Source organism: Thalassophryne amazonica, chromosome 6 (genome assembly GCF_902500255.1).
Source record: "Thalassophryne amazonica chromosome 6, fThaAma1.1, whole genome shotgun sequence".
Lineage (NCBI taxonomy): Eukaryota > Metazoa > Chordata > Actinopteri > Batrachoidiformes > Batrachoididae > Thalassophryne > Thalassophryne amazonica.
The window spans coordinates 100466179-100491877 of record NC_047108.1 but is presented as its reverse complement, the minus strand read 5'-3'; the positions used below and the strand labels follow the sequence as shown (position 1 = coordinate 100491877).

The following is a 25699-nucleotide window of genomic DNA, read 5'->3' as shown; positions in this document are numbered from 1 at the left end:
CGAATGTTTACTTGCTAAGGGCCCTGTCCCCACTGGCATTTAGGAGGATTTGTGGATGGAATGCGCACAAAAGTGGCCCACATCCACCAAACAAACCGCAATAAACCATGTAACATTCCTGTATGAGTCGGGCCGCCATCCGAACACGTCCGTGATCATCCGCAGAGGCACGCATGTCCGCAGCCAGGATTTTTGAGCAGCTCAAAAATCCTGCTGCGGATGAGATCCGCATCACTGCCTGAACACATACTGAAGACATACGCAGGACATACACAACCAACGCGCCGCATATCCCCTGTCATCCGCTGATATCCGCAACCGACGGGTTGGCGCGGCTTGGCGGCGGACCGGGACAGCGTGCAAAACAGATATGACGCGTGCCCAGCACGGCCACATCACGGTCGCAAATGGTATGTCGCGCATGCAGACAGAGTGGGCACGGATGGAGCGAGTGCATCACGGTCGCTGTGCCCCTTGTGGGCGCCTCCGCGGTCGCCTTCGCTTCTGTTTCCTGTTATATCCGCTTTTCTTCCTCATGTATTCGCTGATCCACCCCGGGACATTTGTCATTTCCGCCCACCTTTGTTGCGGACGCTCAGCTTTTGTCTCCTCATTTCATGCGCAAATCCTCCTAAACGCCAGTGGGACAGGGCCCTAAGTGACTGTGTCTTACATTAAGCATCAGTTATATAACTTGTTTAGAAATTAGACAAGTATACTTTGTGAGATCTTTCATTTTGTCAGTGTAGTGGTAAACTATAGCTGCAGATAATGTTTTTTATTTGTTTTATTGAGTTGACAGATACATTACATCCAACAGAGGGACCCCATGTGAGTGAAGGTAAATTAGAGGAAAACATTTCCTCCTCAGTCTATTGAGTGGCTAGAAACAGGAGAGTTGGACAGATCTACTTGAGAAAACAGCAGGTCCATAGCATGCCTAAAGGAGCAAGGCCCAAAACTGTCACCACTTGGCATGCAGCAGAATATGACACAATGAAAAGAAAGAAAAAAGCCTTCTGTTCCCTCAAAAGGACTTTCTGCATAACCACACAAAACTGGCATAAACCAAAAAAAACAAAACAGTCAAGAACAGAAAAAAGTAATTTCAGAGAGACAGAGAGAGGTGAGAGAGAGAGAAAGAGAGACAGACAAAGAAAAAAAGTGAGAAAAGTGCCTGTTTAGTGTTGCACTAATGTTATCATTCATAAGCATCGGTTAGTTCTGATAAAGGTTCGGCTCTAAATCTGAGCTTCTCAGTCCACCTGTGGCTCCACTTGGCAGCCTTCATGCAAGCAGGCATCAAGCAACAGTGATGGAGAAGGAGGGGGAAGGGAGCGAGAGAGAGAGAGAGAGAGAGAGAGAGAGAGAGAGAGAGAGAGAGAAATAGATGTGAAAGAGGAAGAGAAAGTAAAGACCTCAGGAGGAGATAATTGTATTATTAAAGAGTCAGAACCAGGAAGGGAGATAACCGAGGAAGAGACGTACGGAGGAAACAGAGAGAGAATGAGAGAGAGAGAGAGCAAGAGAAGCATGAACTGAGTTGCTGAGGCTGCACTCACCCGCTTGAACAGTCTATGGTCCATCAAGGGGCTTGGCATAAACAGCAAAACAATACCAGACAGCTATTAGCACACAGCAGGCACCTGACGGGTGGGGACCAAATACAGTGAGGGAGGGGGGGGGAGAGTGTATGTGTGTGTGTGTGTGTGTGTGTGGTGGGGGGTCGCAGGTTGGAGACATTTCTAACCACCCAATTTTTCAAAAAGTGAACCAAACACAGAGCAAGACAAGTTTCACCTACAATACCGACAAGACGGCGAAACAAGTGTCCTGCTAATGAACTCATTGGAGATGTGTTTTCTTGTGTCATAAATGACAATGATTCATTTTGACGTACGTTCAGTGAGAACATCTACCTGATGTCAGTTTAGGGGGGGCCTACCTGTGGCGGCAGCGGCGTAGGAACCTCATGATTTTCCTGGCAGCTTGATCCTGCCTCTTGGTGAGCAGACTGCCCCTACAACACACCACATACACAGAGAAGAAACAGTCACATGCGATGTTCTATATTTTTGTTCCATCTTCCAGTGCCGATCGATGATGGAGCAATCTAGAGTCTTTTAGTTCAGTCGGTCAGAGTGCCGAAAGTCGTTGCTTGCTGGCTAAACTGCATCACCTCTTCTGAATTATCTTAGATGTTGATGGATTGTTTGTGCTCATGCCTCTACAGATGGCAAAATAAAAGAAAGAAAAAAGAAAAAACCCCAACGCTGCTCTGATTCTTTGATTGTTTGAGATATCGTCAAACAGCAGATCCATTTCACCACTGGCTACAACCACTGAAATGTTTCTGATCTAAACAAGAAAGCTTAATATTCCTCCAAAATGTTGAAGGTAGCATCTATAAATAGTTCTGATATCAAATGTCTTTTAGCAAACACAAAAACTGAACCTTTGCACAGTCAAGTACGGTGCTGCGTTATCTTCATTACACAGCTGTCTTATGCTGCATTCATGTTAACGGTAGAAAAATCAGTTGTCCTGCTGTTATGGATTTACTGCTGCCTCCAGCTACAGATGGTAGATGTTAATAGAAGACATGATAATTTGCAGGGTGGTTAAGATGGACAATTACTGTACTCAATCAAGGATGTACAACAATCAAGGATTACACAAGTTTGTATTAAAACAGGAAGCTCTGCCGTTGATTGTTGTTTAAAGAATCGACGTTTTGCAATGTTAGAGCTGAATTTCTCTTAACATTCTGAGTATTTTCAGCATAAAAGATTATTTATGTATTTATTTTACAAGTTCACATTTTAGTAAGTTAATAATTTAGAAGATGCTGATAAAAACTTGTTCACACTTAAAAAACAGTTGGACATAGGATGACAATGGTTTTAAAATAAACAGTTTGATCATAAAAATGTAACTGCAACATGTCATACATGAATTTAGTACATTTTCTATGAACAGTTTGTTAAATGAGGGCCCAGTGTGTTAAACATTACACCATGGAAACACTATATATATATATATATATATATACGAGGGTAGGCTGAAAAGTTGTAAGGCTCACCAAGAAGGAGAAATGCCATTTCAATAAAACTTGGCATGCATTAAGTTCAACTCTTCTGATGACTAACTGTGTTATTTTCTTCCAGGTTGTGAGGTAGTTTGTGGTTCATAGCCAAGTCTGAAAGTTCGTGGTAGAGGGAAATGGCAAAAATGGACAAAATCTGGCATCATGGTGTGATTAAGTACCTGCATAAGAAGGGGTTAAAGCCCAGGGACATTCATGTGGATATGGTTGCTACATTAGGGGATGAAGCTCCCTCCATATCTACAGTGCAGAAGTGGGCAGCTGAATTTAAGAGGGGCAGAGAGAGCCTTGAAGACGCCCCAAGGTCTGGGCGGCCTGCAACAGCCACAACTCAGAAAAACATTGACCTTGTTCATGAAATGGTGATGGATGACGACAATCGATGATTAATGAGCTAGCAGATGCCTGTGGGAATATCCCATGAGAGAATTGAACACATTCTACATGAAGAACTTGGAATGTCAAAGGTGTCAGCTCGGTGGGTGCCACGTCTTCTGACGCCTGATCAGAAACGCACCAGGCTAGTCATGTCGAAGGCAAACTTAGCACAATTTGAAGAGGATCCAGCCAATTACATGGAACGTTTTCTTACCCAGGATGAGTGTTGGGTTCACCACTTTGAACCAGAGACAAAAAAACAATCAATGCAGTGGAAACACCCAAGGTCACCACCTCCAAAGAAGGCCAAGGTTGTTTCATCTGTGGGGAAGGTCATGGTTTCAGTTTTCTTGGATGCCAAGGGCATTGTGTTTGTGGACTATCTTGAAAAGGGACAAACCATAAATGGACAGTACTATTCTAACCTACTGAGACGGTTACGCAAGGCTATCAAAAAGAAGCGACCAGGAAAGCTGACGAAAGGGGTGCTGTTCCATCAAGACAATGCCCCAGCTCACAAGTGAACAGTGGCCATGGCCACTATCCACGAGTGTGGACTCGAACTGGTAGATCACCCACCATACTCCCCTAACTTGGCACACTCTGACTTTCATCTGTTCCCAAACCTGAAAAAAAACTTGGCTGGGAAGCACTATCAGAGCAATGACGAGGTGATGGCTGCCGTTGAGGACTACTTTTGACCTCTCAAGATGAAAGCCAAGGGAATCGAAGCACATCAAGCACCGCTGGAAGAAGTGTGGTGAGTTACAGGGAGGACTATGTAGAAAAATAACCCTGAATTTGTTCAATTCGACAACTGCATCATAGTCAGCCTAGACTTTTCAGCCTACTACCCTCGTGTGTGTGGTATATTATATATATATATATATATATATATATATATATATATACAGTAGTGTTCGAATAATAGTAGTGCTATGTGACTAAAGAGATTAATCTAGGTTTTGAGTATATTTCTTATTGTTACATGGGAAACAAAGTACCAGTAGATCAGTAGATTCTCCAACAAGACCAAGCATTCATGATATGCACACTCTTTAAGGCTATGAAATTGGGCTATTAGTAAAAAAAGTAGAAAAAGGGGGTGTCACAATAATAGCAGCATCTGCTGTTGCGCCTACAAACTCAAAACTACTATGTTCAAAATGCTTTTTTAGCAATCCTGTGAATCACTAAACTAGTATTTAGTGGTATAACCACAGTTTTCATGATTTCTTCACATCTGCGAGGCATTAATTTGGTGGTTTGGAACCAAGATTTGCTCGTTTATTAGGTGCTTGGGGTCATTGTCTTTTGACATATCAACTTGATCCATGATACCTGATATGTGATATATAGGCCCAACACCATAGTAGGAGAAACCTGCCCATATCATGATCCTTGCACCACCATGCTTCACTGTCTTCACTGTGAACTGTGGACTGAATCAGAGTTTGGGGGGTCGTCTCACAAACTGTCGGCAGCCCTTGGACCCAAGAAGAACAATTTTACTCTCATCAGTCACAAAATATTCCTCCATTTCTCTTTAGGCCAGTTGATGTGTTTCTTTGGCAAATTGTAACCTCTTCTGCACGTCTTTATTTACAGAGGGACTTTGCGGGGGACTGCCACTCCCTGGCCTGGTTCTGCTGGAGGTTTCTTCCTGTTAAAAGGGAGTATTTCCTTCCCACTGTAGCCAAGTGCTTGCTCACAGGGGGCGTTTGACCGTTGGGGTTTTACATAATTATGTATGGCCTTGCCTTACATATAAAGCGCCTTGGGGCAACTGTTTGTTGTGATTTGGCGCTTTATAAAAAAAATGATTGATTGATTGATTCTTGCAAATAAATTAGCTTCACACAGGTGTCTTCTAACTGTCACAGCACTTACAGGTAACTCCAAACTGTCTTTGATCATCCTGGAGCTTGATCAATGGGTGAGCCTTGCCATTTGGTTATTCTATCCATTTTTGATGGTTGTTTTCTGTTTTCTTCCATGCGTCTCTGTTTTTTTTTTGTCCATTTTAAAGCATTGGAGATCACTGTAGATGAACAGCCTATAATGTTTTGCACCTGCGTATAAGTTTTTGTTGGGGAAGTGTCGTGACACGGACCCACAACAGGGGGCGTTAATGAAGGGACAATGGAATAGCCAAAAAGCAACAATTTAATGGTTGTGAAGGTGCACAACGTAATACAGACAGATACAAATATGTGTTATATCAATCCAACAAAAAGGTGACGTGTGGTAGGCTCGAAGATAGGAGACGTCCGGTGAGAGAGAAGCCGGAACCCACACAAGCCTCACCACCAACGGACCTGAAGAACACCGGAGCCGCCAAGCCCTGCGCCCCAGGTGGCCACTGTCTTCAGCAGTCAGACCCGGTACTGCTGGCAGAAAACAGAAACAGTTCTGGATGAGCGTGAGTCCGCACACTCAGTAATCCCACAGTCTGTGTTCAGTTAAGGAGGGAGAACCTCCACCTCCAATCACACACTCGTGCAGCTCCTGAGATAACCACTTATCTGGGTGGGGTGTGAGGCGAAGCCGTCGCAGTCCACACCAAATGCCAACTCCGCAGACAGGGAATCCGTCCCAGGAAAACGGCTGCAAAAAGAGATCAGACTAATACTCGAATTTAAGTCAGCAGAGAAAATTACCTGTATGGTAGAAGATTTCTCGGCGAGGAGGTGGAGTTGCAGTCCGGTCTTTATAGTGGGGTGAGGGTGACAGCTGGTGTTGATAGATGACAGCTGTCACCTCCAGTTGGCTCCGATGCCTCTCCTGCTTGGAGGCCCGCACTCCAAGAAGGGCGCCATCTGGTGGTGGTGGGCCAGCAGTACCTCCTCTTCAGCGGCCCACACAACAGTTTTCCCCTCTCCAATCAACTTTTTAATCAAACTATGCTGTTCTTCTGAACAATGTCTTGAACGTCCCATTTTCCTCAGGCTTTCAAAGAGAAAGCATGTTCACCAGGTGCTGGCTTCATCCTTAAATAGGGGACACCTGATTCCACCTCTTCCACAAAATTGACGAACTCACTTGACTGAATGCCACACTACTATTATTGTGAAACCCCCTTTTCTACTTTTTTTTACTAATAGCCCAATTTCATAGCCTTAAGAGTGTGCATATCATGAATGCTTGGTCTTGTTGGATTTGTGAGAATCTACTGAAATCTACCTGGTACCATTGTTTCCCATGTAACAATAAGAAATATACTCAAATCTTTTTAGTCACATAACACTACTATTATATATATATATAATATATATATATATATATATATATATATATATATATATATATATATATATATATATATATATAATATAAGGGAGTATATGTATTTCTCTACATCATAAAGCAGAGAAATATAAATATTTCGGGCTTTTAGTGGCCACAAGCTGCGATCTGTATTGGTATATGGCAGAAATATTAGGGCCCTTCACACATAACACTACTGAGGCAGATGGTGCCGAAGGTGGAATCAATGGCCCCGAGCATCTTGTATAATAGTCACCACACTCATTCGGGCACGGCACATGCACTCTATATTTGCGTGCCACTCCTACAGGAAATCCATTCAAATGGTGGCAAGATGAGGTCGCACTGCATCTGACTGCATGTCGTATCCAGTTCGGACATATCGTGCTGTGCGCTGGTGACCAGTGTGCTGGTGATAGAGGGACAAGCGGAGCTGGCTCATGTGTTAATGTTCATGTGTTTAGGTCATTCATGTAAAGAATAAAAGGAAGAAAGAGTCATCCATGTCAGTTTAGTACTTCCTAATGTACGTCCAGGAGGAGGATTGTCCACTCTTTATAACAGGAAGAAAGATTACAAAGTGCGGTTGTGTTTTTGTGTGTTTTCTTTTTTTACAGTGAGAACGGAATTATGGCCAGTAACATGATTGTCTTACATTTAAACAGTACATTCATTGTTCTTATGAAGTTCTGTGCACTCAAATTATTTTGTGCTTTGCACATTTCAGTTGAGTTCTGCACTAGCATAAATATATGTCCAGCATGTCATCGCTACTGCTGCTGTCTGAGCGCCATGTACCTCCTCACACTGGTGACAGTTTTGTGCACGCATGTATACATGTGCATGTGTTTACGCCTGTCGACCGTGTGTCCCTCCCAACAGCAGCTGGAAATCTTTGACGTTGCCAAATAGGTTTTTTTGCTCTTTTTCGGCCACTTCCTGCTTTGGTCGCCAGCTTCATGTTATGTGTGAAGGGGCTTTAAACACTCTATGCTTTTTTCTGAAAAGTGCTTGTTCTACATGAAGAAACATGCTCAGAGCTCCTGCTGGTCTGCCAGTCGATTACCAGTCAGGGCCTATGCTTCTTGAGTTCTTTGCTCAGAACAAGACGGCGCAGCTTGAAGCAGAGAAACCAGCTTCCGATATTGAGAAAATCAAAGAAAACATTTGGCTTTTAACAGCTGCTGCAATAATTGCATCACTGTTGGAAGATCCGTGCAAGACGCAACAAGACAGCACATCCATAATTCTAAAACAATGTAAACAAGATAAAGAACTCCTGCACAGGAGGGTCCAATCAAGCTCACATACATCTTCTGACAATCGTGACTGTATGAAACTATAACCATGTCCTGTACTGAACAAAATCACAAGCTCACTGTTCCACATCTGCCATTTTCCAGTACTGGGATAGTGAAGTTATTTACCTCAGTTTGTGCTGTACCAGGGCAGCAGCTGCCCCACTGTGGTGGGGCTTCAGCCTGCCAAACTCCTTGTAGCTGCGGTAGTACTGCTGAATGAGCATGGCAGCCCTCCTGCTCTGCTGGAACTTCTTCTGTTCATAGTAGCTGCGGAATTTACTCTGGATAAGGATGGCGGCCTGCGTCATCTTCTTATAAAGTGCATACTACCAACAGGATGAAAAGCCAAACGTTACATTTTACAGCGTTCACATCACTGTCACGGAGTCATGATTGACTGTAAGAATCTAACACAATGAGAAGTTTGGGCATAAATTCATACGGTGGCCAATAGGGGTCATAACACTTCCTAATGAAGTTAACATTAGCAAATGCTTAAAAAAATGTACAAATGTAAGAAAAAAAAACTGCATAAAATTAACAACAGCTAGTTGCATCAAAAACCATCTTGCAAACTGAAATAAAAAAAACTGCAAACAGAAAACAGAAATATACAATACATGCACCAACTTAATGTGATAACATGTCTGCGTAAATTCATACAACACACACGAGAAACACTTTGCAAAGCTCCACAGCACAATGTAAGTCATAACAACACAACCAGTGCATTGCGGCGCCCCACGCTTTAGCTGTACCTGGTCGGCAGAGCTGAGCGAGTTTATTTACTTTGTTCATGATTCATGATTTCTCAAATACTCACTATATTTTCACATTTCATTTGCAAAGCACTAACAACTAGAAGTTACAGTCCTTCAGGGCAGCGACACTCATTTGTGTTCTGAGTACTTCCATTGTGTTGCAAAACTTTGCAAAGTGTTTCTGTGTTTGCGTGAGGTGTCTGAATATGCAGAAGACACATTATCAAATTAAACTGTGACATGTGCTGTAGGTTACGTTTGTATTTTCTGCAGTTGCAAGATTTTTTTTTGATGTTTTGAAATGATGCTGGTGTTTTCTTCTTTGTAAATGATGTCTGCACTTGCTTGCGTTGTCTTAATTTGGAGGTGTTATGACCCCTCCTGGCCACCGTAAGTTCAGCTACTGATTATGAACCCCAAGGGAGTGAAATGTTTTACCTTCAAGGCTATCCATGTTAGCTTGCAAACAAAAAAGTGGGAAAATTTGAGACTCATGCACTAGTAACATGATAACACACGCAATTAACAAAAAAAAGAAAGAAGCTGAATAATGTTAGTAAAGGGTAAATTTACTTGGGGGGGGGGGCAGAAGAGCTTCATGAAATAAAAGTGGCTTTTAAGTATTTTTTTAATCGTTGTACACACACCTCAGAAGGAACACTGCACATGTTGCTGTTGCAGATGAACCAACTTTTATTGGCTTACCTGTTTGTATTTCTTGTAACAACGTTGAATAACAGCAGCAGCTACCTCTTGTTGCTCTTGGAGGGGTCGCCCCTGCAGGACAGTAGATTGGGAGAGGTCAGAGGTCACAGTCAAACCTGTTCTATTGCCACAAAGGACATTAGTGGCTCTGTGGACTCTTGCTGAAGTCTCCTTGTCTCTGTCATGTGAACTCCCCTATGCAAAAGCCCATCGATTTTGGACTGACTGCCATGTGAGCAGGGGCACGAGAGGAGAAGTGCTGAACAATCAATACAGAGCCAAAGATCCACCGCAGTGTCTGCCGGTTTAAAACAGATGACTGCAAAGACATTGAACAGTTGTCATATGAAAACTCAGTCAAGTGGCTGTTTGGTAGCAATGGGAGGAATGGGGCTGGACGGGGGGGGGGGGGGGGGGGGGGGGGGGTGGAGGGTGTGGGGTGGTGTGGGGTGTAGAGCTAGTTTATAACAGGCAGTGGCAGGCTCCATACGCCTATCTCAGGTAGGACGAGAGAGTATGAAAGAATGAAAGACAGAGAAAGAGAATCATAATAAACAAGCTTAATCATGTCTATCTGGTGCAGGGACAGAGGGGACAGTGCAGTTCGTCTAAGCAAGGCCATGCTCTGCTCAAGCCACCTTTCCCATGCTGAAACCACAGGGACACACAGTATAACTACATGTGTTTTTATTCATGTTGTCGTGTGCTGTATGTATGTAGAGGAACAGAAAATAAAGAGAGAGACAGACACAGAATAATCTAAACAATATTAAGCATGTCAAGAAACCGAACATCCCAAAAAGTAATGCAGCAGATTAACCATTTATTATCTGCCGTATTATATCATCCACAGAGGCCGGGAAACCCCAGATATCAAAGAGTACCAGTAGAGTGCTGCAGTGCACTCAGCCTGTGGCACCGGAGCACTGAGCTTGTACCTTGTACTTGCGGAAGGCAGTTTGGACCAGGCGGGCAGCCTCGTACAGTTCTCTCTGCTCTGGATCGGACAGAGTCAGCTGGGCCAGGTCTCGCTCCACCTTGCTGTTGGAAGCATTGATGAACTCGCTCCAGTCAGCTGGGGAGGGTAGTGTGGGCCTCTCCAGGGGCCCCTCTCTCAGCAGAGACCCCCCAGGACTGAGATTGGGGTTAGATGATGGAGTCAGGGGTTCATTATACAGTGATCTGCAGAAAAACAATGACAGAAAAGTCCACGTTTTAAGTTTTGCATGTTTTGAAATTGCATTCAATACACAAAATGGGTCTGACTGATGCATATGCCAAATTTCATGCCATGTCATGTACTTTCCAGAGTATAAGGTGCACCGGAGTATAATTCCCACTAGAGTCTAAGATGCACCTTTTTTCTGTATGTGACACTCACTTTTTTAGCAAAATATTTCACGAGGAGCAAATTTAACAGTGGACAAACTCACTGCAGCACATGTACACACCATAGCGTGTCTTGTTACTTAACATACAGACTTATAAATTCCAAAAATAAGCATGATGGACAAACAAAGGTGCACTGGACCAATAATTAGATGATATTTGATGCAGTTTGGACAAGAGAAATGTCAGATGGACACAGATTAGGAAATGAGCCATGGATTCACACAGGAAACCCTCAGCTTGTGCTGTGTGTAGAGATGCACCGATGCCGATACCAGTATCGGCCCAATCCTGTATTCATGTACTTTTAATCATAAATGTCTCAGATACTCCGATTCGATACCAATTATAGCAGCGTGATGTCAACCTCTCAATGTGGGATTTTCAAGTGCACGCTCTGAAATTTTTGGACTATAATCGCTACTTTTTTCATACGTTTTGAACACTGCGGCTTTAACAATGATGCAGTAATTTATGGATTATTACAAGCTTTCATGTAATTTACTCATAAGTCAAATACAGTGAGGAAAATAAGTATTTGAACACCCTACTTCATATGTTTTTGAATAGGGATGCAGAGATGCCGATACCAGTATTGGATATTGGCCCAATCCCGTATTCATTTACTCGTAATCATAAAATGTCTGAGATACTCTGACCCAATACGCCTTTATAGTAGCGTAATGTCAACCTCTAAATGTGGGATTTTCACGCGCATGTTCTGAAATTTCCGTACTATAATCGCTACTTTTTCATACATTTTTGAATAGGGATGCACCGATGCTGATACCAGTATTGGGTATCGGCCCAATCCCGTATTCATTTACTCGTACTCGTAATCATGAAATATCTCAGATACTCCAACCCAATACCCCTTTATAGCAGTGTGATGTCAACCTCTCAATGTGGGATTTTCACGCGCACGCTCCTAAATTTCCGGACTATAACCACTACTTTTTTCATACGTTTTGAACACTGCGGCTTTAACAATGATGCAGTAATTTATAGATTATTACAAGCTTTCATGTAATTTACTCATAAGTCAAATACAGTGAGGAAAATAAGTATTTGAACACCCTGCGATTTTGCAAGTTCTCCCACTTAGAAATCATGGAGGGGTCTGAAATTTTCATCTTAGGTGCATGTCCACTGTGAGAGACACTGTGAGAAAAAAAAAAGTCTGGAAATCACAATGTATGATTTTTTAATAATTTATTTGTATGTTACTGCTGCAAATAAGTATTTGATCACCTGTGAAAATCAATGTTAATATTTGGTACAGTAGCCTTTGTTTGCAATTACAGAGGTCAAACGTTTCCTGTAGTTTTTCACCAGGTTTTGCACACACTGCAGCAGGGATTTGGTCCACTCCTCCATACAGATCTTCTCCAAATCTTTCAGGTTTGGAGTTTCAGCTCCCTCCAAAGATTTTCTATTGAGTTCAGGTCTGGAGACTGGCCGGGCCACTCCAGGACCTTGAAATGCTTCTTACGGAGCCCCTCCTTAGTTGCCCTGGCTGTGTGTTTGGGGTCATTGTCATGCTGGAAGACCCAGCCATGACCCATCTTCAATGCTCTTACTGAGGGAGGGAGGTTGTTTGCCAAAATCTCGCAATACATGACCCCATCCATCCTCCATTCAATACGGTGCAGTCATCCTGTCCCCTTTGCAGAAGAGCACCCCAGACTATGATGTTTCCACCCCCATGCTTCATGGTTGGGATGGTTTTCTTGGGGTTGTTCTCATCCTCTAAACATGGTAAATGGAGTTGATTCCAAAAATCTCTATTCTGGTCTTATCTGACCACATGACCTTCTCCCATGCCTCCTCTGGATCATCCAGATGGTCACTGGTGAACTTCAAACAGGCCTGGACATGTGCTGGTTTGATCAGGGGGACCTTGCTGCCTGCAGGATTTTAAACCATGACAGCATCATGTGTTACTAATGTAATCTTTGTGACTGTGGTCCCCAGCTCTCTTCAGGTCATTGACCAGGTCCTCCTGTGTAGTTCTGAGCTTTCTCAGAATCATCCTTACCCCACAAAGTGAGATCTTGCATGGAATCCCAGACCGAGGGAGATTGACAGTCATCTTGTGTTTCTTCCACTTTCTAATAAATAATCATAACAGTTGTTGTCTTCTACCAAGCTGCTTGCCTGTTGTCCTCTAGTCCATCCCAGCCTTGTGCAGGTCTACAGTTTTGTCCCTGGTGTCCTTAGACAGCTCTTTGGTCTTGGCTATGGTGGACAGGTTGGAGTGTGATTGATTGAGTGTGTGAACAGGTGTCTTTTATACAGGTAACAAGTTCAAACAGGTGCAATTAATACAGGTAAAGAGTGCAGAATAAGAGGGCTTCTTAAAGAAAAATTAACAGGTCTGTGTGAGCCAGAATTCTTGCTGGTTGGTAGGTGTTTAAATACTTACTTGCAGCATTAACATACAAATAAATAATTAAAAAACCATACATTGTGATTTCTGGATTTTTTTTTTTTTTAGATTATGTCTCTCACAGTGGACATGCACCTAAGATGAAAATTTCAGACCCCTCCATGATTTCTAAGTGGGAGAACTTGCATAATCGCAGGGTGTTCAAATACTTATTTTCCTTGCTTTATGTCTGTCAATGCTGTTCAATGATTGGCTGAAAGCCACTGTCCATCATGTGGAGTACATTTACACATACAGTAAATAAAAAGTCTTAAGTGTTCACTTCAGTGGAATTCATCATCATACGATCATACGAAGAAAAATAATCCACATAACCTCCAGAGTTCGGAATATAACATCTCAAAACACTTTAATTCCTTGTGTGGCAGAAAAAAGTTCTTCCGTGACTTCGGCACTTTGCAACGCCATTCCATCAGAACTCCGATCAGGGCTTCAGTGGTGGAGGTTGTCTGTCAGGTTGGTGAGTTTCAGCCCTTGGTGTGGGTGTTCAGGCATCTCGGTCCACTACAGGGGTATTGTGTGCTGCGGTTGGACCCTCCACTCGCTTCCACAAGCTGCTTTTGTGACAGAAGCTGGTTCACTGCGCCTCATTAATTAAACGACTCAGTTACCACAAGCAACAGGTGATTCTGTCTGAACGCGAGGAAATTATCCCATGAATCACAAAGAAAAAAAAAAATAATGTTAAAATTACTATGTTTTGCCTCATGTTGCGACAACGTGTGTGTGTGTGTGTCTGTGTGTGTGTCCGCCACGCCATGTGTGCGCACGGCATGTTCCTCCAATATTTACATGTTCCACCTTTTTTGGGAAAAAAAAACCATTGAAAAACTGTTTAGCTCAGTGTTGTAGATAAAAACAGAAACAGTCTCACAGTTGATTAAGCAGAGAAGCTGCTTTTCATCAAAATGAATCTGCCCCTCACATTTTCAAAAAGGTTTTTAGTCCTCACAGACATAAATAAAGTTATTGATGGACAGTTTCAGTTCAAACAAATGTGCGCTGGACAACATACTGGATGTTATTTGATGGAGATGAACAGATTGCTGATCCACAGCACTGGAAACACTACAATAAAAAATGTGAGTCCATTTGAATTTTGTTTAAATCATCTCTTTATTTTAGGATTTTGGACATTGTTGTAGTGTACTTTTATTTATTATTATTATCTTCTTTTGTTTAGTGTGTTGATTCCTGGGAAAGCCTTACATGAATGGTTATCATTATTATCATTATTGTTAAATGCATGATTTTTTTTTTTTGCATATAAATTGCACTGGAGTGTAAATCTCAGGACCTCCCACACTATAAATTACAACCCCTGAAACTTGGGTTTCCGGTTCCGCCCCCAGGAAGATGGCAGCTTAATTTGCGAGCTCCCTGACGGCTTTGTAAAATAACCCCATAAACATTGGGTCATATTAAAATATGTGCAATGGAGAAAGGGGTTATTACAAGAAGCAGAGCGACTACAGCTGTGATGGAAGACAACCCTGAATTGAGCCGAAACAGCCGAGTGGGAATCACAGAGCTTCCCTGCACATGGTGAGGATACTCCAGAAGCTAGCTTAAAGAATATCCTCCACGAGCTTTGAGAGTTCAGAAACGATAACAGGGAGCAACTCTCCGACATAAAACACGAGCTTAAACGAGCTAATGACAGGCTGGACAAGGCGGAGGAGAGAATTAATGAAACGGAGAATGAGTGCTTCAGGTAATGTCAACGGTAATTAAGAAGCTACTGCAGTGCCAAGCTAATCTCGAGGCAAAACTGACTGACCAGGAGGAGAGAGCGAGGGAAGCCAAACTGAGGATTTACGGCATACTTGAAGGAAAAGAGGCTTCTGATATTATTGGTTTCCTGGACAATCTTTTGAAAAACACACTTAATTTTGCCCATGAGAAAGATCTCGGGATCAAACGGGCTCACGGAGCCCTGGCATCGAATCAGAAAGACCCGAATACCAAACCCCAATCCATTGTGCTCCAATTGGGAAGGTACCGGACCAAGGAAGAGGTCCTCCGGTGCATATGGCAGAAAAAAGAAGTGCTCTGTGACAGTGTTCGCTTTTATGTGGATCATGACTTCTCTCCCGAGGTGCTGAAGAACCGCAGTGAATAACGCTGAAGCCAAAAAAGTACTAAAAGCAAATCAAATAAAGTTCCAGACTCCTTACCCTGCACGGATGCGAGTTTTTTTATTATGAAGATGGCACCCGGCTGTTTGAAAATGAAAATGCTTCAGAAGCGCCAAGCGACATGGTCTCATGAGGGTTTGCAGTTAACATGGTGAAACCCGCCTCTGACCCGGTTCGGGAGGAGATCCAGCAGCTATCCGACTGGCAGACCGCGAGGCGACAGCGGGACCTGAGTGACGAAGTGGAGGTCAAGGAAGCAGCTGACGTCACTCGCAAGAAAGATCACTGCTCTCAATACAAGGAGAAACTCCAAACATTCAGAAGGCGCTCCACTACGGAGGACGATTACCTTTATCATTTTACTCAAATAAAGATGATGATCACGGATATGTAAGTGTTAAAATATTCTGATCCTCACCCTGAGAGACAGTTAAAGGTTGTTTTTCCACCAGTATGTGTGAGTTCTACACTGTGTTACTCTATTTAAATATGTCGGGATTCGTGAATTGACGAGTTATCTTCAGTTTGTATTACATATTTTTATATTTAGACACTGATTAGCATGCGGCCACTCTATAGGGCCCCACCATTGATGCAGCGGGGGGCATTCCCTAACGGGAGCTTTGACTTCACAAGGCCCCAAAAGGCTCAATTTAAATGAGCCTGTACCTCGGAAAACCACAATTTTTTTTTGTTAAGGTTTTGTTCAAAATTGTTCCTTGTGTGTTACTGTTCTTTTTTTATTTTTTGTTGGGAGAGATAATTGTGTATAATTTTACTATCAAAGATAACACTGAGAGAGATCTAACAAGTGCCAAATATTAAAGTTATTTCTTTTAACGTGAAAGGGATTCTAAACTCAGCTAAAAGAAGTTAAATATTGTCCAAAATGAAAAAGGAAAATGGGCATGTGGTACTCTTACACACCTTAGCCCAACGGAACATGAAAAATTAAAAAGAATGGGCGTCTCAAGAGTATATTATTCATCTTATAAAAATGGGTGTAGGAGAGGGTTAGCAATATTAATATCACAAAAAATACCTTTTGAATTAGTCTCGAAAGTAACAGACAAAGAGGGAAGATTTATAATGGTAACAGGCAAAGTCAACGGTATATTAATAAATATATGCAACATTTATGCCCCCCTTGGAAGTGACTTTGCCTTTTACAGAAGGATGTTTGATTTAATGATAGAGGCTAAAGGCATTATCATAAGTGGTGGAGACTGGAACATACGTCTGAATCAAAAATGGGACTCGTCTAAAACTTCAACTACAACACCTTTGCATAAAAAATGAACGCTTTTATGTGTGAGCTTTAGATCTCTGGAGAGACTTTAACCATCAGGTCGGGATTATACATTTTACTCATGCAACCGTGATACTTATTCAAGAATTTCTGTGTAGGCTCTCAGTTGTCCAGGTGGTTTCCATAGTAGAGAAGCTTGAATCTTCGACTGGACTGGGTTGCTTGACGCGAGGACGTTTCGCTTGAAATTGCAGAACCTTCCTCAGCTAAAATTCTTGCTCTGGAAGTCTGACTTCTGTCTGACTCTTGTAGAGACGAATGAACAGAAGCCAACAAAAGCTGGAGTTTTAAACCTAACCAGACCCCTCCTACTGAGAGGCAGACTGCTATAGGCTAGTGACTAAACAATAGCTCTAATTAGCAACTATTGGGCTCTAGTTAGCACTCTCCTAATGACAGGGCAGCTGTCCCTCCTAATGATGGGATGGATGCCTTTCTTGATGGCTCCCTTGATGACTCTCCTGATGACGTGAATGACTCATTACCATGAACAAAAGACTGAAACTCCTTTGACCTGAGTACTTCATTGTAAACAGGGGACAAAGCGTGTCTCAGACCCCCTCCCCGGTTAAGGCTGGGTTTCAAACGTTTCACAAAGAATGCCTCCTTGACCCCTCTCTCAAACCATTTCTTCTCTCTGGCTAATATTTTAACTTCCTTGTCCTCAAACATGTGGTTAGTGTCTTTAAGGTGGAGATGAACTGCAGACTGAGGTCCACTGGCACCCTGTCTGCGGTGCTGGTATAGTCTTTTGTGTAAAGGTTGCTTAGTCTCACCTATGTAGTGTTCGTTACAGTTTTCCTGACATCTGATAGAATACACTACATTGCTCTGTTTGTAACTAGGGATCCTGTCCTTAGGGTGAACTAACTTCTGTATCAAGGTGTTAATCGGTTAAAAGTAAACAGGGATTTTGTGCTGTCTGAAGATCCTCTGTAGTTTTTCCCCTACCCCTGCTAAATAAGGGAGAGACACTCCTCTTCTTCTTGTCTCTGTCAAGAAGGACCAAAGCATCCTTATCCTGCCAGCGGATAAAGGCAGATGCACGGTGGTCCTGAACACATCGGACTATGAGGCCAAGATCAACAACTTGCTCAGTGACTCCAATACATATGAACGTCTGAAGAGAGACCCCACGAGCGGCTATAAGAAGAAAATCATTAGCTACCTCCAAAACCTGGAGAAAGAGGGACTCGTCGACAGGCAGGCATACTACAGACTGTACCCTGGGGACGCTACTCCGTGCATCTACGGACTGCCCAAAATCCTCAAACAGGACGTGCCACTCAGGCCTATTGTATGTAGCACAGATTCCATCACGTACAATTTGGCCAAGCATCTCAAGTGGATTTTGGCTCCTCTACTGGGTAACTCAGACCACCATGTGGAGAACACACAAGATTTTGTGAACAAGATCAAGGACCTACAGCTGGAGGCAGATGAAACTATGGTGTCATTTGATGTGACATCGTTGTTCACCTGCATCCCCACCGCTGAGGCCGTCTCAGCTGTGAGGCAGAGACTGCTGGAGGATGTGTCTCTACTTGAAAGGACCAAACTCACACCAGACCACATCTGCCAACTCTTGGAGATCTGTCTCAACACCATGTATTTCCTGTTTAGGGGGAATTACTACAGGCAGATTCATGGTTGTACGATGGGGTCTCCGGTATCCCCCATTGAGGCCAATCTGTACATAGAGCGAGTGGAGAAGACAGCCTTGACGTCTTTCACGGGCATCTCTCCCAGTCACTGGTTCAGATATGTTGATGACACATGGGTTAAAATCAAGCAACAGGAAGTTGAAGACTTTACAGAACACATCAACTCGGTGGACGCCAACATCAAGTTCACACGTGAGGATGCCAGAAACAACCATTTAGCCTTCTTGGACTGTGATGTTATGATTGGAGAGAACAGGCAGCTCCAGACAGGGGTTTACAGAAAACCAACTCACACTGACCAATATCTGCTCTTTGGCTCAAACCACCCCCTTGAACACAAGCTCGGGGTGATCAGGACGCTTCAACACAGAGCCCTACAGGTGCCCACAACTGCAGAGGGAAGGGCTAAAGAACAACAACATGTCCGGAAAGCCCTCACAGTATGTGGGTACCCACGATGGTCCCTGGACAAAGTGCAGAAGTCCCAGAGTACAAAGAGACCAGATAGACAGGAGACGGAGACAAGAAGAAGAGGAGTGTCTCTCCCTTATTTAGCAGGAGTAGGGGAAAAATTACAGAGGATCTTCAGACAGCACAAAATCCCAGTTTACTTTAAACTGATTAACACCTTGAGACAGAAATTAGTTCACCCTAAGGACATGATCCCTAGTTACAAACAGAGCAATGTAGTGTATTCTGTCAGATGTCAGGAAAACTGTAACGAACACTACACAGGTGAGACTAAGCAACCTTTACACAAAAGACTATACCAGCACCGCAGAGAGGGCGCCAGTGGACCTCAGTCTGCAGTTCATCTCCACCTTAAAGACACTAACCACACGTTTGAGGACAAGGAAGTTAAAATATTAGCCAGAGAGAAGAAATGGTTTGAGAGAGGGGTCAAGGAGGCATTCTTTGTGAAACATTTGAAACCCAGCCTTAACCGGGGAGGGGGTCTGAGACATGCTTTGTCCCCTGTTTACAATGGGGTACTCAGGTCAAAGGAGTTTCAGTCTTTTGTTCATGGTAATGAGTCATTCACGTCATCAGGAGAATCATCAAGGGAGCCATCAAGAAAGGCATCCATCCCATCATTAGAGGGACAGCTGCCCTGGTATTAGGAGAGTGCTAACTAGAGCACAATAGTTGCTAATTAGAGCTATTGTTTAGTCACTAGCCTATAGCAGTCTGCCTCTCAGTAGGAGGGGTCTGGTTAGGTTTAAAACTCCAGCTTTTGTTGGCTTCTCTACAAGAGTCAGACAGAAGTCAGACTTCCAGAGCAAGAATTTTAGCTGAAGAAGCTTCTGCGATTTGAAGCGAAATGTCCTCGCGTCAAGCAACCCAGTCCAGTCGAAGATTCAAGCTTCTCTACTATTCAAGAATTGATTATTTCTTGGTTTAAGAGAGACAGAGTAAGAATGCGCAGCTGTGATATTGGATGCATTGACCTGTCTGATCATGCTCCTCTCTCCTGCACTGTACATATTGATGACAGTCTGGGAAAAACATTATGGAGATTTAATACAAGCATTCTAAATAATCTACAGTTTAAAACTCAAATGAAAAATGAAATAGAAATGTTTTTAGAAGAAAATCATAATGGGGAGATTAACTCAGCTTTAGTATGGGATACATTAAAGTGGTTGTCAGGGGAAAATTATATAATTTTGTTCTTATGAAAAGAAAAAGAAACAATTAAGACGTAGATCTTAATAAGCTGTTAAAAGACTTGGAGACACAACACAAAAAGGAACAAAAAACAGACTTGATCACAAAGATGAAGAAAATCAGGAATGAGGCAAATATACTGTACTCAAAGGAAATTGGAAAAAAGGTGGTATTTACAAAGCAGAAATAGTACGAGTCGAGCTAAAAATCAATTAAACTTTTGGCACCAAAACAACAAGCTGATAACACCATATACAAGATGACAGATCCGGTTTCTAAAATCACACTATATAAGCAACATGAAATAAAACAGGCATTTAAAAGATTTTATAAACTTTTATACACATAACCACAACTAGAAGATGAGCAACAAATAGCCCAGTTTTTAAGTACTCTGAACTTGCCAGTAATGACGGAAAAAAAAAAAAAAAACTACTAACTGGCCCAGTGTCTGGTTTAAAACTAAATAATGCTATCTCCAAGCTTAAAGCGAACAAATCCTCTGGACCAGGCAGTTTCGCATCGGAATGGTATAAAGCCTTTTGTAACAAATTAATGCCAAGCCTACTCACAGCCTGTAATACAATGCTAGAAGGTGTGATGCCTCCATCTTGGAATGAGGCAGTGATATCGATTATACCCAAAGAAGGAAAAGATACCTTGGATTGTAGCTCATACTGGCCAATTTCTGTGTTAAATACTGATTACAACATTTTAAATAATTGCCAAAAGATTAGAAAAGATTCTCCCTGAGCTCATACATAATGACCAGACAGGATTCATCTCAAAAAGAGAAACTCATGACAACATTAGACGGTCTCTTCACATAATAAATCATATTCAACAGAACAATACCGAATCTTTATTTATCAGCCTAGATGCCGAGAAAGCTTTTGAATCCGTGATCTGGCCTTTCCTATGTAATGTATTAAAAAGATTTGGCATGCGTAAAAAATTTGTTAAAATAATCGATACAATTTATAGTAAACCCTCAGCCCGTATTAAATTAAATGGTTATCTCACAAATCCTATAACTTTAGAGCGCGGAACGCGACAAGGGTGCCCTTTGTGGCCGCTGATCTTCACCCTTTATATAGAACCTCTTGCACAACAAATAAGACATACAGACAACATCCAGGGTTTCGTATAAATGAAGAAGACCACAAGGTGGCACTATATGCTGATGATGTTTTGGTGTATTTAAGCCAGCTCTCTTGCTCACTTATCAAATTAATGAACCTTTTACAGACATTTAGAAGCTATGCAGGATACAAATTAAATATACAAAAAACACAAATCATGTCTTTCAATTACTCACCTCCAGTACAGATACGAGAGAAATTGTGCTTTAAATGGGACCATAATTCACTGAAATACTTGACAATAAAATCATCAAATACAATTGATACACTCTTTGGCTTAAATTACTGTCCCCTCATGACAAAAATTAAAGAAGACACCAGTAGATGGAATTACCTTTCTTTCATCAGATCATAAAATTGATTCGGTAAAAATGAATTTTCTGCCTTGATTTCTGTTTTTATTTCAGGCCCTTCCAATAGCGATCCCCCAGAAACATTTCTCTGATTTAAATAAAATAATCTCTAGATTTATCTGGCAGGGGGAAAAGCCCAGGGTCAAATGTCAAACCATACAACTACAAAGGAAGAAGGTGGGATGGCCCTTCCACATTTCAAAAACTATTAATACGCAACCCAGATTAAACTCTTGATATATATCTGCACCCCAGCATATTAAACCAGATGGAAAGATATTGAACTTTCTCATATGACCCCCCCCACTGTACATGCAGTGATAGCTCAAAACAAAAAACAAAAAAAAAATCTTGGAGGACTTCTAGATACTGTGAAAACTCCTTTAATAGAAGCTCAATTTAAAACCTGGAAGACAATAAAAGGCAAATATAAACTGGATGATAAAATACAAATAATTCAATGGTGTGCCTTTGACCCTGGTTTTAATCCTAACAAGATGGACCTTCGATTCAAATCATGGACCACAAAAGGAATAACAACCTTCTTCTCCTTAACAGAAAAAGGCCAATTTAAAGACTTTGAATACTCAAAAAGAAAATATGGTCTTGAGAAAAGTGATTTTTATAGATATCTTCAGATTCACAACTATTTTGATCGTAATATAAGAAACAAAACAAATCTAGAGGATCCGACACTGAGGTTATTTACAGATGCTTATCAAAATGCTTCAAACACGGGAGTTATTTCCAAAATCCATAAAGGTCTTATGACTAAGAAACAACATACAACAGAGTATATTAAAGGGACATGGGAGAAAGAGGGAAATCTCTAAATATCAAATTGAAGAATGGTCAGGTATGTGGAATTCTGTATGGAGATACACAAACTCCCAAATGTGGAGGGAATGTGGTTGGAAGTGTAGAGTCCATCTTTTTTTTTTTAATCACACCAAAGCAGAAAGCACTCTTTGCACGAGGGGACAGTAAGTGTTGGAGACAGTGCGGATGTCGGGAAGCTGACCACTGGCATATTTTCTTTGAGTGTCCAGTAATAAAACCATTTTGGATGGAGGTCCATAAAACACTAAAAAACATTCTGAACATTAACTTGCCTCTACATTTTACTTCACTACTTCTGAGAATTGTTGTTTTTCAAGCAAGAAGTAATAAATATATGTTTGGCATACTGATCTCAGCCTGTAAAAAAAGCTCTCACTAGAAAGTGGTTGTTTCCTGAACCCCCCACAATACAAGAGTGGATTAATATTGTGAATTATCTTTATGTTATGGAAAGGATTACTTTTTGTTTATGATCGCAGAAGGATGCTTTTGTTAATTATTGGAGCAAGTGATTTAAATACCTGAAACCTCTACGAGCGGATTTTGTGGAGGTGACAGTCCAAGGACCATATGATGCCGTCTCGAGTTATTATTGCTATTAATTATTTATTTGCTTTAAATTTCTGTATCTCTCTCTTCAAATCTCTTTGTGATAGGCCGATAGGCACTCTTCTTTAGACTCTCTATCTCTCCCATGTTGTATTTTATGTTTAATGTTTAAAAATGAGGACTACAGAGGAAACTGAACAGATTTCTATCTAAAAACAAAATTCTACTCACTAATGCCAGTGGTGGGCGATAAGCCACCCAAAAAGTTATCGGAAGCTACAGCTAACCTATAACCAGTGGTGGGCACAGTTCCGCTAATCTGCTAACTGCTAATTATCGAAGATAATGTTTTCATTATCGGAGTAGCTTTTCAGATAACTTTGAAAACATCATTGGACCAATTATCTTCCGATAAGTTTTGGTCCGATAATTTTTAGACCGCTAACATATGTGGTAAACAAAGCTGAATAGCTACAAACATTTATAAAATTTAAAATCAGTTGAGCACCTAACTGTTAAATGTTTTGTAGCAGATGTATAGTTCTACCCTCCGTAAACAGAGGAGTCTGGTTCCAGAAGAAACCGCTCTATCCTCTGCAGACAAAGGAAAACAGATCACAAAAAAGAAAAAAAAAAACATTTCTTTTGACCCCATACTCATATGCTGGCAATATCACCCAAATCTTCCAGAGGCATACAGGTTTAATGTATGATTAAAATTTTAACCAAACTAATTTCGGACATTTTACTTAAATTAATGTTATGTCTGAGGTTTATGAAGTGAAAATATCAGATATATGTTTTAGTTTTAAAGTAGTGCATTAATTTTAATGGTTTTAGTGTGGAGATGCTGTGCCCAGGTGCATTATGGGTATGGGTACATTCATGACAGAAGAAATGCATTTGAGACGTTCTGATCAGGCTCACCGACAACAGCATTAAACTCTTTGTATATTGTGCCTAAAACTCTCGTGAATATATTCTCTGGGTTTTTAGACATTGTTATTGCATTTGTGTTTGCATTTTAAATTCCATGCATCTTAAACGTAGCAGACATGGATTATCTGGAATTTTGTTTTGGCAAGTTTTCACGGTCTCTACTGCCATCTACTGGCCATTAGTGTTCATGGCAGTATTCGCCCTAAAGCTGTGCAGACAATGTACAATATTTTCAATCACTGTACTTGGCTACAGCTCAAACTGTACGACAAAACCACACGGTGTAAAAGTTCAGAGCGCACAATTTATGTTCTCACACACATTATACGTTCAAAAACCACACGTCGGACTCGTGTTTACGTAAACAGAAACAGAAGTTTTTTTTTCTTTTACAAAAACTCTCGATGCTCTCTGGTGTTTGCACAGGCACAGTACGAGAGGTTGGACGCTTGTAGCGCTTCAGCAGCGGGATACCCTTATGGCGGCCGACCAGAATATCAAACAGATTTGATTTTCATCCAACCATACGACTGCTGATCAGGAGGTGGTCGTGAGAGGTTAAACGCAGCTCATTACTCCATGCATACTACACGATGCAGGACGGGGGATTAACCTGAAATTCGGTGCAATCCAAAAAATTCTCACACGAGTGAAAAATCGGCTGAAAAAGGGCCAAAACTTGCACAGTGTAAGCCCATCTTAAGTACTGAACATCTGGCACCAGTAGATCATGGGAGTGTTCTATTTATTTTGACACCGGTTATATCAGACGGTTATCTAATTACAACTTGGATTTTTTTTTCCGAAAATGCCTTTTTTGTACAAATAAATAATGGCATATTTTACAAAAGCACATTTATCTGTAAACACCAACACACGACACACCTCACATTAACATGTTGGTGTTTACATAGAATGAATGAGTCAACCAATCAGTGTTAGCGGAGGCACATTTTACCCATAATCCTTTTCCATCTGTCTGTGTTTGTTAAAAAACCTCAGAATTAGTGCATTAATCAACATTTAAAGATATATGTTATATTTTAACTTTGTACAAATGACAGAATTGACATTAATGGAGTTATTCTAGCAGTATTAATTTTATTTATAAACCAAACCATAAGTCAGCACTGCTTTATTTTCCAAGACCTCTGCCTGACGGCAGCACTGTTAATAAGTAGAGAGTTGAGCTTCTCAGCTGTTTCTGTGCTGGAAGCCATGTATTAAACAGGAGCTTCCAGCAGGGGGCAGCGCACACAATGACAGAAGTGCTGACTTTGGGTCAGTTTGGGTCTGTAGACACCTTTGATGCTCCCAGAAGCGATAAGTTATTGGTTATCGGCAGTGGTGGGCACAGCTAACCAAAAAATTAGCTTTGATAACAGATAATCGGCTAACTGAAAAGTTATCTTTTATAAAGCTAAACTGATAAGCCACCTAAAAATTTATCGGAAGCTACAGATAACCGATAACCGATAAATTCCAGTATTGTCTCCAGTACATTTGCAACTACTAACAAGCTGATTTTGAGTTTTAACACCATGACTGCTTCTGGTAGCATCAAAGGCGACCACAAACTAAAACAATGAGTCAGCATTTCTGTCTTTGTGCGGCCTGCCCACTGCTGGAAGCTTCTGTTTACTGCATATCTTGCAGCAGTGAAGCACTTGAGAGGAGCAGCTAAGCTCAACTCTACACACACAAAAAAATGTCCTTAACAGCATATAGCAGTGTCACCATG

General features: G+C 41.6%; 1 protein-coding gene across 9 annotated transcripts in view; it reads right to left on the bottom strand.

Annotated features, from left to right (window-relative positions):
- Positions 1–25699, bottom strand: part of camta1a (calmodulin binding transcription activator 1a) — a 919840-nt gene that overhangs the window by 8706 nt on the left and 885435 nt on the right. For 5 of the 9 annotated variants that reach the window (XM_034172937.1, XM_034172933.1, XM_034172938.1 and 2 more), the window contains 5 exons: positions 10457–10700; positions 9519–9590; positions 9252–9272; positions 8179–8378; positions 1946–2020 (listed from right to left, as the gene is read on the bottom strand). In XM_034172937.1, coding sequence (XP_034028828.1) covers positions 1946–2020; positions 8179–8378; positions 9252–9272; positions 9519–9590; positions 10457–10700 — 612 coding nt within the window. Of the gene's footprint in view, positions 1–1562; positions 1594–1945; positions 2021–8178; positions 8379–9251; positions 9273–9518; positions 9591–10456; positions 10701–25699 lie in introns of all 9 variants that reach the window. The other 4 variants (XM_034172934.1, XM_034172936.1, XM_034172935.1 and 1 more) reach the window with 4 other exon arrangements.